This window comes from Emys orbicularis, chromosome 2 (assembly GCF_028017835.1).
Source record: "Emys orbicularis isolate rEmyOrb1 chromosome 2, rEmyOrb1.hap1, whole genome shotgun sequence".
NCBI classification, from domain to species: Eukaryota; Metazoa; Chordata; order Testudines; family Emydidae; genus Emys; species Emys orbicularis.
Genome location: NC_088684.1, coordinates 202,004,931 through 202,022,764, shown reverse-complemented (window position 1 = coordinate 202,022,764; position 17,834 = coordinate 202,004,931). Strand labels below are relative to the sequence as shown.

At 38.6% G+C, this 17,834-nt stretch overlaps 1 protein-coding gene across 2 annotated transcripts in view; it reads left to right on the top strand.

The window, feature by feature from the left end:
* The window catches only part of CDK13 (cyclin dependent kinase 13), a 65,666-nt gene that overhangs the window by 10,485 nt on the left and 37,347 nt on the right, over positions 1-17,834 (top strand). For both annotated transcript variants that reach the window (XM_065397850.1, XM_065397849.1), the window contains exons 2-5: positions 5,087-5,701; positions 10,287-10,457; positions 11,727-11,866; positions 13,079-13,249. In XM_065397850.1, the coding sequence (XP_065253922.1) occupies positions 5,087-5,701; positions 10,287-10,457; positions 11,727-11,866; positions 13,079-13,249 (1,097 nt within the window). The remainder of the gene's footprint in view (positions 1-5,086; positions 5,702-10,286; positions 10,458-11,726; positions 11,867-13,078; positions 13,250-17,834) is intronic.

The window sequence follows — 17,834 nt, the reverse complement described above, 5'->3', positions numbered from 1 at the left end:
GTTCTTCTGAAGCTGGCTCCAGAAAAACATGTGGTCAGGTGTCAAGAACTCCTAAGTTCTAATTCTATCTCGTTTGTCTATGTTTCTCTCCATCTATAAAATAGGATTTGTAGTCCTTGTCTACTTCAGAAGTGTTGTATGAATTTTTGTAATGTTTTGAAAAGTATAGTGCTATATAAATGCTAAAAATTAGGTGTGAAGTGCTGCTGTGCTATAGCAATGCAGTGTTCCCTTTGTTAGGTGCATCTGTGGAACAGATGCACCTAACAGTAAATAAGTAAATATGACAGGTGCCTGTGTGTTGACAAACACCAAACAATGTCAGCTGCTGGGCATAAACATGGAAAAATTGAAACAGACTGATATAAAGCCAGGATTTTTTTAAAATTGTTTTCCATCCACAGTTCCCTCTAAAAATCTAGCATTATGGCAACTTCCTTCAGTTGAGGAGGACTGGATGTGGTACTTAAGTCTTGTACTGCCTCTAGTCTCCCCAGACTGGGCCAAAGATCCTTTTTATATTCTTCAATAGTTAATGCAACAGATATTTAAAAATATATAGTTCCTTAGGTAAAATAAAAAATAAATGTAGAAATTTATGACTAAGCACAAAGCATCTGATGGCAAATACATGTAAGATGGGGCAATATATGTCAGTAGTCTTTGAAGAACTGAGCAGACTTCTGATATAAGCACTGATAAGAAGTCAGGTGCTTGTCATGATGTCCACTAACTTTTACAGTACACAAATCTGATATTTACCATAAAGATTCTTTTAAAACAAGCACGTTATCTGGACAAAGTCCGGACATCATGTGTGAGACCATTTTTATAACTTTGTGACTTGATCTTTTTTTAAACTAAGGTGTAGCCTCTGAATAATGTTAAAACCAGTTGGTATATGCTTGAGACCAAATTCTTCCCTCAGTTGGGAAAATGGAGTTCTGTACACTCATCTGAGGACAGACTTTTTTTCCTGAAAGGTAACCTGTAAATGGAAAAAAAAATGTGCTTGTGCCCTCTTTCTTTCCTTTGGCATATCAGGAAGGCCTGAAGTTTTTTTCCTTTTTTGCTTGTCTATTTTTTTTTTATATTAAGCATTTGGGTCCAGTCTAGGCTGTTAGTCTGTTATGACGAGTAAACTAAGGAAATGATGAAATTACCGGCCAAAAGAGTAGAAGTTAAGTGTTTGAAAGAGGAAGAGTATTTTAGTCAGACTGTTTAAAAACTGTTTTTTGATTAGCACCTATGAAACTTGAATGACTAACACTTGGGGTAAAAGAAGGTTTCCTCAAAGATTCAGCATCCTGGCCAATTCAGTTAAGTGCTATAGTTCACAAACATCTCTGTGAGACCTCCATACGGTCTGTCAAGACTAAAGCCTTGTCTAAACACAAATGTTATACCACTTAAACTACTAATATTTAATGCTGTACATCTTTCCCCCTCCCCTTCTGTGTTGATGCAGTTACATTGGTATAAAGATGCTCATAACAGTAAAGCTCTTTTCTATATGGGATGGGAAAATAAGCTATAGCAACATAAGGCAACTTTGTAACGGTATAACTGTGTCCACACAATGAGTTGTACCAGTGTAATTATTTAAGAAAAAAAAATCTCACACTCCTAATTAAAATACTTGTACCACTTTGAAAGCTTCATGTCAACTAGGCCTGGGAAAGTATTTTGGAACTTTTGGCGAATCATAGAATATCAGGGTTGGAAGGGACCTCAGGAGGTCATCTAGTCCAACCCCCTGCTCAAAGCAGGACTAATCCCCAAACAGATTTTTGCCCCAGATCCCTAAATGGCCCTCTCAAGGATTGAACTCACAACCCTGGGTTTAGCAGGCCAATGCTCAAACCACTGAGCTATCCCTTCCCCAATGTAGTTAATACATTTAACTAATATGTTTTAGAACCCTAATGTAGATAGGGCCAAGTTTCATTTTAATATTTTAGCTGGGCGAGGTTGAAAGGTTTAGCTCCACCAGTTAGTTTTAAAATACTATTTGTGTTGTCTATGCTAGAGTTTTAAAACTCAGGTTAGCCAACATGTTTTCAAAATACATCTTTCATTCTAGTGTAGGCAAGTTTCTAGAAGTCCTCCAGAAAAACTGGAGAATGCAAGACTTGACATTTCTTATATTTCCAAGGTCAAAAACAAACCGAAAAAAAAATTTGTGTGGGGAGGGGTGATGGAACAAAAACTTACAGGCATACATAATGCGGGGGGGAGGGAGGGGGGACGACGCGAAGAGAACCACCAGTTCAGTATAACAAAATATTTTGCTGGCCATTTTGGTTCTGTCTTGCCTCTTATTAAAAGTAGAAAACATTCTCCCCATTTTACGGATGAGGGACCTAAGGCACAGAAATGTAAGTGACATTCCCAAGGTCAGCAACTAAATTATAGAGTAAGGAAAAGAACCCAAGTCTCCAGACTCAAAGCAGTGTGTTTAGTTCACTAAACCACTGCTTCCATTAAAAGTTAATTCAAAGTATTTTCCTTAATTTTTTTATGTGCCAGAGCTGCAACATACTTATCTGAAAAAGTGCATTTTACATAATTATTTCAGTGTCAATTGGAAATGCTGTAGAGTACAGTGACTCCCCCCCCCCCCCCCCCCTCCAGTTTTCTTCTTTTCTGGCCTCTTCCAATTCTGCCAGAGGGTTCTGTAAAACCTTCTTTCTGGCATAGAAGTGAATTATGTTAAACTTCTCGGGAACTAGTATATATCTTGGAGAAAAGATTTTGGTTGATTTTCTGTGTTTTGAACTGTTAAATTGTTCTGACATATCTAATGAAATATAGCTCCATATAGCTACTAGTTTCAGTTTGTTTAGTTTATAGCATATTTCAGCCGTCCTACTTAATCTAAATGTGCTATCAACGTGTTTAACTCAGTGAAATCTTGATATTTCAATAGCAAGAGTTGAAAACCCCTACTTTTCTCATACAAGATTCATGTTTCTCTTTTGGAAATTAACCAATATATATGTAATAGTATCTTCTCTATTTTAATACTGTATAACACAAGATCAACTTATCTGAAGCACATATATGTATATGAATAAAATATATTATGCACAGTCAGAATTGAATTAGCTGGTACTATTCAAACACATGAAACATTCCAGGAACATTCATGATATTTGTTTCCTTGTTTTAGCTGCCAGTTCTTAGATGTTGTCTGGTTATATTTGTTATGAGCTGAAGTGTACAGCACACTGAGAACTCTGATCCTCACTATTCTAGCTTATTTTTTTAACCTAGATAAATGGACTCACTGAAATAACTTTTCCCCCAGGAATGATCTAGTCAAGAAAAGTAGAATTACAGTGTAGTTCCACTAAACTTAATTTAGAACAATTGTGGATATGGTGAATATACTTGGTGACAGATATGCATAGTAAAATAAAGTGGATGAAGAAACACTTTCATAAATTTTCATGAAATAGTAATAAGTTAGGGCACTTCATTTATATTTTACTCAGAGCAGCCAATTTTTAACACCTGTGGTCTAAATTGGCAGTTTGTCTCTAGTAGTTTGCAACAAAAAACTAAATCAAAGCTACTAGGCAAGTCGAAATATGGAATCTATTGAATTAGTAAAGTAAAAATGCATGTGAACTGCTATCTTTCACAATGGCTTCAAACAATTGCTGAGCTTTCTCCATAACTACCAACATTTTCTCTTTTGGATATTTTTCCCTCCTGGGAACTTGTAAATGTGTGTCCTGTTCTGTTCTCTGCACATGTGCAGAAATCCAGATGATTGACATTCTTTTCTTCTCTCCCCTGTTGCTCTTCCTTTTCTGCAATGTAAATAAATAACATATGGTAGTATGACAGCTTGTCGGTTACACATGCTTGTGATGAGGTGTAGGGGATATGCAGGGAGAATTATCTGTCTAAAAAAAGTATGGACTGTCTTACAAAAATGCATTAATACAGCATTATGCTTGTATCATTATGTCCTCAGAAATGAAAGTTAAGATTGAATGTGTCTTTCAGTTTGCCTCTTTGTGCGCAGCTCACCACAATAGTTTCTAACTATGTATTCAGTAGTATTTCTCAAATACAAGATAATGATAAAAAGTTACTGCAACAGTAGTTAACCAGATATTTTTATAAGGCAGCAAATTCACAAATTAAGGTTCTTACAGCAATATTACTTCAGCTTCATAAATAGTGTTTTCTCTTCCTCTTTTTCTTCTTTAAGTGTATTTCAATATTTCAATTTGCTAAATATGTACTAGAAACATTAACAAGAGGTCCAAAATTGCAGAATTAACATTGCTGTAGTTCCATAACTTTTTTCCTGTCAACAAAGCGATTTTTTATCCTCATATTTATGTAGTTTTTAAAATCGTTGTTGCTTAGTATCAAGCTATTTCTATCAACAAGCAAAGAACAGTTCTGAAACTGAGGCTTTGTCTTCACTACCCGCCGATCCGGCGGGTAGCAATCGGTTTATCGGGGATCGGCTTACCGCGTCTAGTGAAGACGCGGTAAAATCGATCCCTGATCGCTCTGCCGTCGACTCCGGAAATCCACCTCGGCAGGAGGCGGCAGCGGAGTCGGCGGCAGCGCGGCAGCGGTCGACTTTCCCGCGTCCTCACCGCTAGGTAAGCCGACCTAAAATACGCAACTTCAGCTACGGTATTCACGTAGCTGAAGTTGCGTATCTTAGGTCGGACCCCCGCTGTAGTGTAGACCTAGCCTGAGGAAGGAAATGAACAGCTGATCAGAAGGCATGCAATGTGTTTTCTGTGTGTTTATATTTTTGTGATTTCCTAATGACTTTTTACAAAGGAGCTCTGCAAAGAAAGATTCATAATATATCCTGAGGTCCTGTGTGGTTATGTCTGTGCTATGGATATTGTATTCAGAGATAGAGTTCTCACTGTTTCTGAAAGTTTTTCCATATGCGTTTATTTAGATTCATGTTCACCCTTTAAACATAGTAATGGCAGTGACAGTGTTTGCAAAAGCTGCTCAATAATAAGGAAGGCAGGTTAAATAAACAGACATTCTTTATTTTTAAGCCTAAATTGACCAAATCTTTACTGTTTTGAAGCAGGAGATCAGCAAAATCCCGAAGCAGAAGCCCTTACTCATCAAGACGCTCAAGGTCTCGCAGCAGGCACAGATTATCTAGGTCCAGAAGTCGTCACTCGAGTATTTCTCCTAGCACACTGACTCTGAAAAGTAGCCTGGCTGCTGAGTTGAATAAGAACAAAAAAGCTAGAGCTGCAGAAGCAGCCAAAGCCAATGCAAAAATTTCAAACACCTCTACGCCTACTAAGGGAAACACTGACACTGGTGTGAGTGTACCTCAAACAAACAATGTGAAGGATCTGAAGAAAATAAAAACTGAGCATACACCTTCTCCTACAAGTGGTGCAACTTTGAAAAATGACAAGACAAAAGCAAAGGTCTCTCTTCAGGAGACAAAGGTGGAAAATAATTTGATTGTAGACAAAGTGGCTAAACAGAAAGCAGCAACAGCAGCGGCAGTAAAAGAGAATAAATCAGTTGTTGTAAAGCAGCAACCAGTCACTGTAAAAGAGAAAAACAAACCACATACACCAAATGTAGGAGCCAAGGAGAAAGATAGAAATGTTGCGCTACTAACCTCCACGCTGCCACCCTTGCCTTTCCCTCCCATGCTGCCTGAAGATACAGATACTGACAGGTGAGTATATACATTCACGTATATTTTTAAAGAAATAGAAACTTGCACAATTGTATAGGACTGATCGAAAGCTCCACTTTAGGTGGTTTGTTTCTGTTCTTCAGTTAACTTCGATTTAAGATGGTGGTGATTAGGAACTTAAAGGGGCAGAGACATTATTTATACTTATAAGTAATCTACTTGTATATTCCAGGAGTTAAGATGGGGGAAGGGTTTGTTCTAAGATAACTTTGTCAGTAAAAATTCTACTGGAGAAGGACAAGCTGAAAATTGGAGGTGGATTGAAAAGTTTTTTTTTTTAATAATTTGCGCACACACAAAATATTTAAGATCTCAAATCAGCTCATATAACTTCAGCTACATACAACTAGACTTATGAAAAAATGCATTTGGTAACAATATTTGAGAAGTACAGGTAGTTCCTCTGTAATTTACTTGCCAAGGCTTTGAGTTCAGGGTTCATTTCCCCTCTCTGATAGTAATGGCACTGACCCCCTACAGCATTGTAATGAATGCAACTCCCTATTTCTTGAAGGGGTTAGCAACATTGTAAGCACTGCAATGGTAATGAGCACTGGTTTTAGCAAGTAAAGCAGCCAGCAGTTTGTCTTTGAAGTGAATATGAACTACAAAAATATTATGTCCATAGTGAAGTATTTCTAGGTCCTAAACAGTTATGGAACCTAGACCATATTCAACTTTTTTTTTTAGCTCTGAGATAGAAACCTTATCAGTATTAGAAAATTGTTAAATCGGAGCTTGTTGCTCTTTTCCTCTGATTTTTGAGCAATATTAAGTCTAGAGTGTGTATTATCAATACCACACTTTCATAGGCTATGGATTTTCAGTCTGCCCTTAGCTTGTAAATTAAAATTTTAAAAGATTAGTGCCAAAAAAAAGTCAACATGTGAAGGCATCCATCTTAATATTCCTAGCATTGAAGCTGCAGTGATAACATGATTTAAAGATTCCATGCAGCTGTGTAAAGACACTGCTTTGACTTAAACCAATAGAGCAGGGGAGGGCAAACTATGGCCCGCGGGCCGGATCCGCCCCGTCAGGGTTTTCAATCCGGGGGATTGCCAGCCCCATGGCGCAGTGGGGCTAAGGCAGGCTCCCTGCCTGCCCTGGCCCCACGCTGCTCCCGGAAGCGGTCGGCACCACATCCTTGCGGCCCCTGGGGGATGGGGGAGCAGAGGGCTCCATATGCTGCCCTCACCTGCAGGCACCGCCCTCCGCAGCTCCCATTGGCCGGGAACGGGGAACCGTGGCCAATGGGAGCTTCGGGGATGGTACCCACAGGTGAGGGCAGCACGTAGTGGAGCCGCCTTCCCCATCTCACCTCCAGGAGCCACTGCCGGACATGCTGGCCACTTCTGGGCGTGGCGCAGGGCCAGGGCAGGCAGGGAGCCTGCCTTAGCCCTGCTGCCGCCCAGGAGCTGCTCGAGGTAAGCAGTGATGGGACAGAGTCCGCATCCTGAACCACTCCCGCACCCCCCTGCCCCTTCCTGCACACCGCATCCCCTCCCACACCCCAACCCCCTGCCCCAGTCCTACATTCATGGCCCTGCATACAGTTTCCCCACCCAGATGTGGCCCTCAGGCCAAAAAGTTTGCCCACCTCTGCACTAGAGAGAAGCACAAAACTTTATGTAGCATTGTAATCGTTCAAATTTAGCAGTGTTTACACTTGTTTGGTCTGCTTTCCTTTATCATTTTAAACTGTGTAGTAGCAGCCCATGTGTGTCTTACCTGTAAATAAAAGTTGCTAGGAATTCAGACTTAAATGGATGGCTAAATATAAAAAACACAGGGTGTAATATGTGTTAAAGTACAAAGATTGTGAAAGAAATACAATTGAAATATCTGACAAACTTCCTGTGTTGTAGGAAAGAAATTGCTTCTTTTCCTCAGAAGTGCCAGCAGAATTCAATTCATTCCTCCAAAAATGATGGATTTGTGTAGTGAACATGGGAATGCATGGCTCAATCATACTCTCTTTGAAGATAGTGACAAAACTGCCTTTTGTTTTCATGAGAACAAGACTCTGGTTACAAATATCTACTGTAAATTACCTGGTCTAGAGCAGAGAGGAGGGCAAAAAATTAACCCCTAAAGGGCTTGGTCAGTTGAGCAGCATTTATTTATTGAGGTGTGAAAAAAGAAATTGCTTCCTGATCCCAGCTGATAAACAGCTTCTGCCTGAAATAGAATGTTAAATATGCATTGTAATATATCCTAGCCAGTTTAACTTCAGATTATATTTTTATTCAGAAATAGTTGAGTTACCAGTCTGAAAATTAGGGAGGGCCATGTGTACACAATATATTGCAAACTGGATTTTAGAAACTAGTTCTACCAATTGATTTTATCTTTGTAAATTAACATTCTAGTAGATAGGCAAATATTGTACCTTTTGGACTACGTTACCAATCTAGAAATGATTATATCACATTGTAACAAGATGATCGGAGATCTTATTGAAACTCATAGGAAAAATACCTGGACTTCCACTTCTAATAGTCTAAGATGAATTCAAGTCCAAGTATTTTAAAGGACACTCTCAATTCAAAATCAAAAGATTCTGTTTTTGAAAAAAGCTTTGGCTCCCTTTAGTAATGTTGTGGCTTTTATAGTAACTTTTTCTATTTAAACATGTTCTCTTCCCTGTTGTGTGAAAGACAAAGGGGAGAAATTAACTATATAAAAAATGCTGTCTAATATGTAAAGTAAAACGGGGGGTGTGGAGAGTTTTCCTTAGTCTTTCATTTACAGTAATCTGAGATGTTACCCACTATCTACTTGTAACACATTCAGATAGCCATGTGATCTCTTTAAAAAGTTGGTATTCTGATGGCTCAAATGGTAACTAATACTCTAAAGCAATGGTAGAATTAAATTATACAAGTAGCTTATTTTTGTGTGTAACATACATAAACATTATATAATTTTGTAAGAACATTTGAAGGGAAGGAACCTCCTGGGTTGTAAAGTCCAGCCTCCTGCTGTTGCAAGCAACCACATCTTATAATCAGTTTCATGAACTTATCAAGCTCCATTTTAAAACCAGTTAGGTCTTTTATCTGCACTACTATTATTGGGAGGCAATTCCAGAGCCTGATGCCTTTGCTGGCTAGAAACCTTCTTTCCAGTGTTATGTTTTCAATTTCCATAAAATAAGGCAGTGCACTTAATAAAATTGCTGTTTTTAGAAAAATGTCTGATTCAAACTACTATGGGACTGACAGGGGGATGGGCGAACAGACTATTTTGATCCAGTAACAGTCCCAGGATAAGTATTACATCCTTCTAGATTTAGAAGCAAATGAAGCAAAATAGCAGAAGGGACACAGTAAGGGGGAGTATGAAAAGACATAAGTGGATGAGAGGGAATATGATTGAAAGTTCTATATTAGACTATTCATATTATTTTAGTAGACCAATTTTGGGTTCAAATTGCTATCAGTGCGGTTTGAAAACTTTGAAGAATGGTGAGGCCTCCACACAAGATCAGTATTAAATCAATGTCGGAATGATTATTTATAGACCAGTTTTGCCAATGAAATAATAATATAGTTACTGAAAAGGTCCACTGAAACAGTGGAAAAAGTCACCATAGTACTGTATTTTTAGAGAGCTTATTTTTAAAAATAGGCTAGTGAATAGCAGAGAGCCAAATGGTGACAGTCATATGGAGCAACAAGATGTGTGAGGCAATGTGGGACATGGAGTTAGACTCCCTGCCTCCATGTATGTGCTCATATGCTTCTTGTGCATCAGATTTTTTTTTTTAATGGAATTAAAAGAAAAAAAGCTTTTGCTCTTCTAACTGTGCCTTTCAAAATACTGTTGTAAGATGAGTAAGTATTATCCTCTCTTCATAGATGGGAAAATAGTAAAAGGCCAGGCTAATTGAATTGCATGAGCTCACACGTGAAGTGTGTGGCAGAGACTTAGGCAGGTCTTCACTACCCGCTGGATCGGCGGGTAGAGATCGATCTATCAGGGATCGATTTATTGCATCTCGTCTAGACGTGGATAAATCAATCCCCGAACGCGCTCCCTGTCGACTCCGGAACTCCAGCTCTCAAGAGGCGGAAGCGGAGTCGATGGGGGAGCAGCAGCGGTCGACTTGCCGCCGTCCTCACGGCCAGGTAAGTCAACCTAAGATACGCCGACTTCAGCTATGCGTATCTTAGGTCGACACCCCACTCCCCCACACACAGTGTAGATCAGGGCTCAATCCAGGTTTCCTGACTACCTGTCCTGGCCTCTAATACATGCTGTCATGACTAACTTTAACATTCACCAGGAAAAAACTAAAGGTATTCTTCATCTTAGTTCACAGCTTTTGCAGCAACTCAGCAGTCAGCTCTGTAGTTCTTAGATCACTCTGTTCAGTAGTCACATGTAAAACATAAACAAATGTCCTCCGGGCTGTAAAAGCAGAGACTGCTGCTAAAGCAGACTATATGAAATTGTCACTTGTAGTGAATTCCACTGAGGTCTCACCCCCATTAGGTTTCCAGTCATGAAACGGAGAAGAATTTTAGTCCGTTTTAGCTGATTCTGTTTATCTTTATAGTTTGCGAGGGAATCTTTCAGTGAAGGCAGTTAAAAAGGAAGTGGAGAAGAAACTACGACATCTGCTTGCAGATTTGCCACTCCCACCAGAGTTGCCTGGAGGAGATGATTTATCCAAAAGTCCTGAAGAAAAGAAACCAACAGTTCAGTCACACAGCAAAAGGAGGCCTAAGTATGTTTACTACTTCCTTTATAAAAAAAAAACAAAACTGCATGTAAGACAAAGTGATACACAAGTTTCTTCAAAATATAAAAATTTGAAATGTATATAATTTACCTGGCTTTTTATAATTATTCAACATAGGAAGTACTGGAAATAGGTTAATGCCTGCAGCAAATCTTGAATCAATCGATTTACTTCTGCTTTGTGCTATTTAAGCCTTTTTTTAACCATTAAATGACTCAGGATGTTTTATTTCTGAGAGTCTTCTAGACAGGCAAGGCAGTCCCTAGGTGTACTGGCACCATTTGAGAAGATGGAATTTTGTACTCCTGCCCACCATTTCCCTATTTGCCTCATTTGCACTAAGTTTCTCTGAACCCTATTCCCTTATTTATCCTCATCCTTTGGTCCCTCATCCTTCTGCCCTTCTGTGTGCAGTAATGATGAGGGACCAAATGAGCAGAAACTGCAGACAAAAAGAAAGTGGTTTGGAATAGGCTTGTTGGTGAGTAACTGTGAAGGTCCTCTTTAGATGCAGAACTGAAAGTGCCCACTCAACCCATGTTTAAGACTGTTACTTGGTTTTATATCCTCTTGCTTGTATACCCTCCCTTAAAGCACCACATTAAAAACTTTCCCTTGAAATTCATTGTTGTGTAAACTATCCAGAAAGTGATTAATAGGTAAGGCTAGATGCTGTTCCTTTCTTTGCACCCATTCACCCTTTTACAATGGGGTTGCTGCAGCTGTAACACTTTGAAGAAGGTAGATACTGAATGAGATACCTTTTATGATAGTTAAATGTACTAACCATTGGGTAGGCATCTTTTAATAGATTAGTGAAGTGTGTGTGTATTGTTTTGGATGGACAGATGCAGAAACTGTTAAGTAAAATGTGACTCAAAATGTATCTTTCCTGAGACACAATAATTTTGCTTTTTTTATAAATTTCAGTGGAGACCATTTTTAAACAAACAAACATTCCTTTGTGGTGTTTTCAATGCGAATAATGCAGTTTTGTGCTAGGGCAGGAGAAATGCAAAGCGATTGACTGGAAAGAGTCTGCAAATGAAACTGAAACTAACTAGTCTGTTTTCTTTGTCCAAGCTGAGAGAAATTAAAAGAACATAAGTGTTGAAAGTTGAATTCATTCAGTTCTCTCAGATCTGTTTTTCTAAGAAGTTAGTAATATGAAAAAGGTTACTTTTTACAGAACTTATTTCTGAACATTTTGATATTTTTATGGATGTATTTTTAGAGCTAATTTTTATTTAATAGAATATGTGGACCACGCCATGGTGAAACAAAGGAAAAAGACATTGACTGGGGAAAACGCTGCGTGGATAAATTTGATATAATTGGCATTATCGGAGAAGGCACTTATGGGCAAGTTTACAAAGCCAGAGATAAGGATACGGGTAAGATCTAAAATATATATAATGAATGAGTGCTGTTAACTACAGAATTGCAGTATTACATGGATTTAATTTGGTATATTTTGTAAAATGCTTGTGCTTTTCTGCCCTTCTCATCTTGGAAAATTCTTCAGAATTGTGTTGGGTTTTGATCCTGATAGTTCTTCATAGTAGTAGTAATTTCTCTATGCTGCTTAAAATCATGTAACTGCAGGTTATTGCTAGAAGCATAGGGTGCAGGTATTTTTTGGCCAATTTCCTACTTCAGCTTTCATGCCTTGAAGACAGTTAGTGAGAAAGAAAAGAGAGAGGCACAGCAGTAATGCTTGTAGGAACTGTTGATGAAAGAAGCTGTTGAACAAAGGGTATATTCTGGAACTTTGCAGTTTCTCCTCCTTGCACCTTCATAGCTACTACCTGAAATAATATAAAGGGGGAGGGCCTCCTGTACAATGACACTCTGAAATGTGATCGCTAAGGTTGCTTTTCCTATAGTAGTCAGATAATTCTCATTTATGGCATCCTAGTTTAATTAAAAGCTGAAATGTTGCAAAACTTGTAACTGCCTATCTGTTTATTTTATGGCTTTCTTGGAACACCAACCATGGGGTATCAAAGGACATTTTGGTCCGCACCTTATAATAAGCAGTATTTTGAGATTAAGTTTCCTGATGTATGTTGTTTTATTTTCTTGTTTGATCATCTCACTTTACATTAGTATTCTTGGCTACATTACAAATGTGCTAGATGTATTGCTTATCCAAAGGAAAAAAGACGCAAGAAAGAACCTCCGTCTATTTCCCGACCTCAGGTGTCCTGTAATGTGAAATCTGCAGCATGTGTAGGCCTTTAAATGTAGAGATGCTGTTGACTCACTGTTGTGTGTGGGCTTAGTGATTGGAAACCCAAGGAGGCAGATCCGATTGCAGATGAGAAAGAAGGAAGAAGGCTATTTAGTAGTTGTGAGAAAGTTGTCTTATAGTTTCACTTCTGCAAAAGATTTGGTGTCTGAGCTGTGAGTGTTTTGTTAACATGGACCTGAATTTACTTTTTTTATTTTATTTTTAGTGCAGGTGCACATACTGGAACATGAATGATTGACATCTTTTTTTTAAATATTGTAATTCAAAAAGGATGTATTGAGTGACAGAAAAATCTGAACTTCATTTGTTTGAGTGCTATCCTTCATGTTTTTATATTTAAACCTTTTCATAGGAGAAATGGTGGCGCTAAAGAAAGTACGGCTGGATAATGAAAAGGAAGGTTTTCCAATTACAGCTATTCGGGAGATTAAGATTCTTCGACAGCTTAACCATCAAAGCATTATCAACATGAAGGAAATAGTGACAGATAAGGAAGATGCTTTGGATTTCAAGAAGGATAAAGGTATGTACACATGCACAGGGCAACTACTTCTCTGCAGTCCCATTCTTAAAGCAAATATTAATTCAGTATCTGCAAGTGGAGGTTTTACTTAAAAAGTGCATTTAGAGGTAGTAACCTTTCAGCAAGGAGTTGTAATGCTACTTGTTCTCTCTACAAGCCCTTTATTTAACAAACACATAAATACCATTGCTTTTTGGAGTATTAATGTAAACACTCTCAGAACAGAATAAATGTAACTTTGTTTTACAGTGTTGGAGCAGATGTGAAGATGCTTGTTATATGTAGATTAAGCAGGATTAACAGACAATGGGAAGATGTCACTTTGGAGTCCAATTTAGACTCCACTCTGCTCTCCTTGTTTTCTCCTGCCTCACTGGAATACTGCAGTCTCATTCCTTTAGGGAAAACGTTTTCCTTACAGGCCTAGGTTATTTTTGGCTTGTGATTTCATTTTTTGGAATCGGCATGAGTGCAGATGACAGAAGGAAGCAAAAGGGCAAAATGATGTATAAATTGGCCTTCTTTGAAGGCCAAAGTACAGATGGATTTATTAGTAAGTAAAATGGATTTGTTCTTGCATGTCAGAGGCCTACAAACTTTCATCATCTTTGTTCGCTCTTCTTGAGTTACAGCAACCTTCAGAGCGGACAGCAGTAAGGCTACAGTAAGGAAATTTGTACAGGGCTGTTGTGTTGTGCTCTTTGCAAGTGTAAATCTGACAATAGAGCTGGTCATTCCATCTTTGGAGATGTCTTTCATGCAGTAATCTACCAGACTGTTCTCAGTAAACCCTGGCTTGTTTGGGTCTCCAAGCAATAGGTGTCTTTCTATTAAAATTTTTGGCTGAGAAGATGTCATTTTAGGGAATTTGGATACCTATGACATTGTCTTTCTCCCTAAATCTTAATGGGGAATATTAAGTAGATCCCGTCTGTTCTGTGCTAATTGAGCCAGGCCCCATAAAGGAGAATTTTCTGACCACCAATTCTTTTGTGTCCTAGATTCCTCTGGTGTAGACTCATCTCTATTGATTAGTTAGGAATCTATAAAAGATTCTGTGGAAAATGTGAGGCTTTTATACAGGCTACTAATCAAAACCAATTTTTTTTCCTGCTTTGGAAGTACTGAGTGAGGAGAGAGGAGGACAAGTGAGTGGTGCTAAGCTAAATGACGTGTTGTAAAATGAGCTTTTCACTGGTTCCTCTCTGTCCTAATCTGCATGTGAGGAGGAACTACTTTTCTGTTCTGTGCCAGTAGAATCCTGAACCCAGAGAAGAAATTGGTAGTAAGAAAAGTTCCCTTTTTATATTGTTATTGAATATCAAAGAATCCCAGGGGCCTCTGAAAACTAAATCAATGAACATATAGTCACTTCATCCATCATCAAAATGCAGTCTCCTTTGAAAGGAATGTGGAAGTTGTTTAGTACAGTGCAGCAACACTGCACAATAGATCAGACAGGAAAAGATGAATATATTATGCAGCCAGTTGACACATTGGGTGACATTTTGTTTAGGCAGAAAGTAGTAGCATGAATTTGGTTATGGTGCCAAGGTTAAAATCCGTACTCTTGCAAGATGTCCTGTAGGAGCAGTAATAACCCAAGGCGCTGATTTTTATGTGTCACCCGAAAGAGAGTACTTCCACCAGGGTTCGGTAGTGAAGGGTGGTGCCCCAAACACATGCCATTTGTAGCAGGTAACTTAGATTTTCCATGGTTTTTTTCTATTCAGTTGTTAATCAGACCGATCCCTACTTAGCTCATGAAAACAGTTTGTGTGATCATTCAGCCTGCTGTGCCTTGCGCTATTGTTACTGTCTTATTGCTGAAAGTGTCTTTTCCTTCTCTCTTCTGTCACTTGTGCCACATCTAAACTTAGATTGTAAGCTCTTTAGGACAGAGACGGTTTCTTTTTGTAAAGTGCCTAACGCACGTTTTGGTTCTATTAAATTAATTAATCCTTTTTTTGGGCTGAGCTTGTACTTGTGATACTGATTCCCTTTTTGAATTTGGTATTTATAACAAAGAGAACTGTTTTCATCTGTTGTTAAAATACTAATGTGAATTTGGACAGTCTTCCAATACTGCGTTTCTGTGAAGTGGCTTAAACAGAATTAGTCTGACAACTCTTCATAAACAGACAGTATTGGCAAAAGGGTATACAAGACTCTTACTGTTGCAGGCTGTGTGAGAAGAGGTTGCAGTCCGAAATTTGCTTTTTGGGTTACTGCTTCGCTCTGTTTCCCCATGGATTATAGTTTGAGATGAACTTTATTGGTGAGAAGTTGTAGCCACATCACAGTCCTCACTGAGCATGGAGCTAGAACAAGCACACTGTTCTTCAGTTTTCACGACACACTATCACAAACTGTATTTTTAACTTGGATTCTTAAATTTAAAAATAACCATTATTAAAGTTACTTTAAATTATGTATCCTGTTCAAGATATACAGCATAGCAGTTCTTGCAGTGAAGAGGCAGTTGAATTTGCTTTTCCAGCAATAGCCTTACTATCTTGATCTTCTAAAAATGTTTTGGGTTAAAGTTTGATTTAAAAAATAAAATAAAAAGAATAACCTAATGCTTAAAACTAACATGTAAAAAAGTGAGGCACATGCAGATGTTTTCGAATGCTGTTATACTCTCTGATTTTAGTTTGCAGGTTTGGTTTTGAATGTGCTAGTGTGTCAAACTAGTGAAAATGCCAAACTATTAACTATTGATAAAATTGAATCTTTGATTTTAAGAACAGGTAATTCTGTTTGATGGGAATATATAAAAATAATTCTTATATGTATTCATCTGTCTCTTTAGATCAAAAATTAACTCCACCACTTGACATTTAAAGATTGCATATGTATGAGTAGCCCTATTTTAGATAGTATAGCCTTGAACATAGATTTGGCTGACTCTTTCTGAAAGTCCATATGGTGAAGTGGGTGAGACTTGGGTCAGCTATATCAAAGATCAGAGTTCTGTTTCTTCCCTGTGTAACCTGACAGTGGAGTATGAGGCCTTGCTCAGTAATGATTGTGAAGGGCACCAAATTATTAACAGCAATTTAGAAGAAATGTAAAACTCATGGCTTCCTGGTTCCCAGCCCAGGTCACACTCCCCCCAGGCAGTTGGGTGCTCAGATAGAGGGAGGAGAAATAGGAGGATACATTTTGTGTGTCTTGTCAAGAGTTACAGGTCTGTGTGGCATGCTGAAAGGAAATGGTGAGTTGATGCATGAGCATTGCTAATGGAATGTTAAGGAATTGTGATAGCAGGCTTTTAGCAAGTTGTACTGAGCAAAACACAGATGGAACAGGACCATTTCAGATCTTTTAACTGCACCAAATCCAAATGGATTTTCATGGGAACAGCAAAAGCACCTCACTTACCCCAGGTCTGCCCCCTTGCCAAAATTCCAAGTGCTGCTGCAAATCATTGAATTACTAGAGCTCTCTCTTTTTTTTTTTTTTTTTTAAGTCAAGTGTGTAATGGAAAGTATTAGACAATCTTAATACAGTATAAGGGTTGTTGCTGCCCCACCTATAAAACACATGCTGTTATCTAAACAAAGCAGGTCACAAATATAAAGCTGAAAATACTTCACTTAATATGTGCATTTCTAATATGCCAATAATTGAGAAGGAAAAAAACATATTGGGAATCACTGGGTGAAGAAATCCTCCGAGGTGATATCTGGGGCATTAATAGGAAAAAGCTGCTCTGAGTTGTTTCAGCTTCTGAACTGGGACTGGGTCTTTTGAGGATTTGATCTATGTTCAAGGAGGGGAGAAAGATTAAAATACCTTTTCTAGACAAATAGGATTGGACGACTACAGATGTATATAATTTTCAGGGTGAGAGGGGTGGTGAAATTCTAATTTACTAAAAGAGATTTATCTGTTCTTACAAGGTACTCTGCTTTTAACAGGGTATAAAGCCACACTTCTCACGTGTGGAAGGTAATCTTTAGGTACTTTTTAATACCTGAGCCTCTCTGCCAAATTGTACTTCTTGCATGTGAGACTCTCCATTATCTTATGTTGAATACTTTGTCTTGTGACCAGCAGGCTACAGAAACTGTGGCTGTCTCAACCTCTAGCTACAGTAGAAGCAAATGGCTTTGACTGTGTGGGCCCTTGTGACAAACACCATAACCAGCTCTCATCTTTGTATTTTTGGCTTCTCTCTTTGTGTTCGCCTGCTGCAGCCTGAGGGCAGTACTGCTTGCTGAAAGTGTAAATCTCTGCCCATGCCCCTTGACTGACTCTGAGGGCTTGTCTACACTGCCGATTGAACGACAAAACTTTTTTCGTTCACAGGTGCTTAAAAAAGCCCCTGGTAGCTAAAAGCTGTGTAGTGTGTAGACAGCCTGAGAGAGGGATGTGCATTCCAGAAACAGTTTACCTTTTGTTACCACTCTTTAGAGGTTATGGGTTTTTCTTGTCTTTGGGGATGTCTGTGTGAAATTACCTGTGCTGATGGGAGGAGTTCTCCCATTGGTGTAGGTAATCTACCTCACAGAGATGGCAGCTAGATTAACAGAAGAATTTTTCACAGCGCTGAGTGGCGTAGCTAGGTGGACTTAAG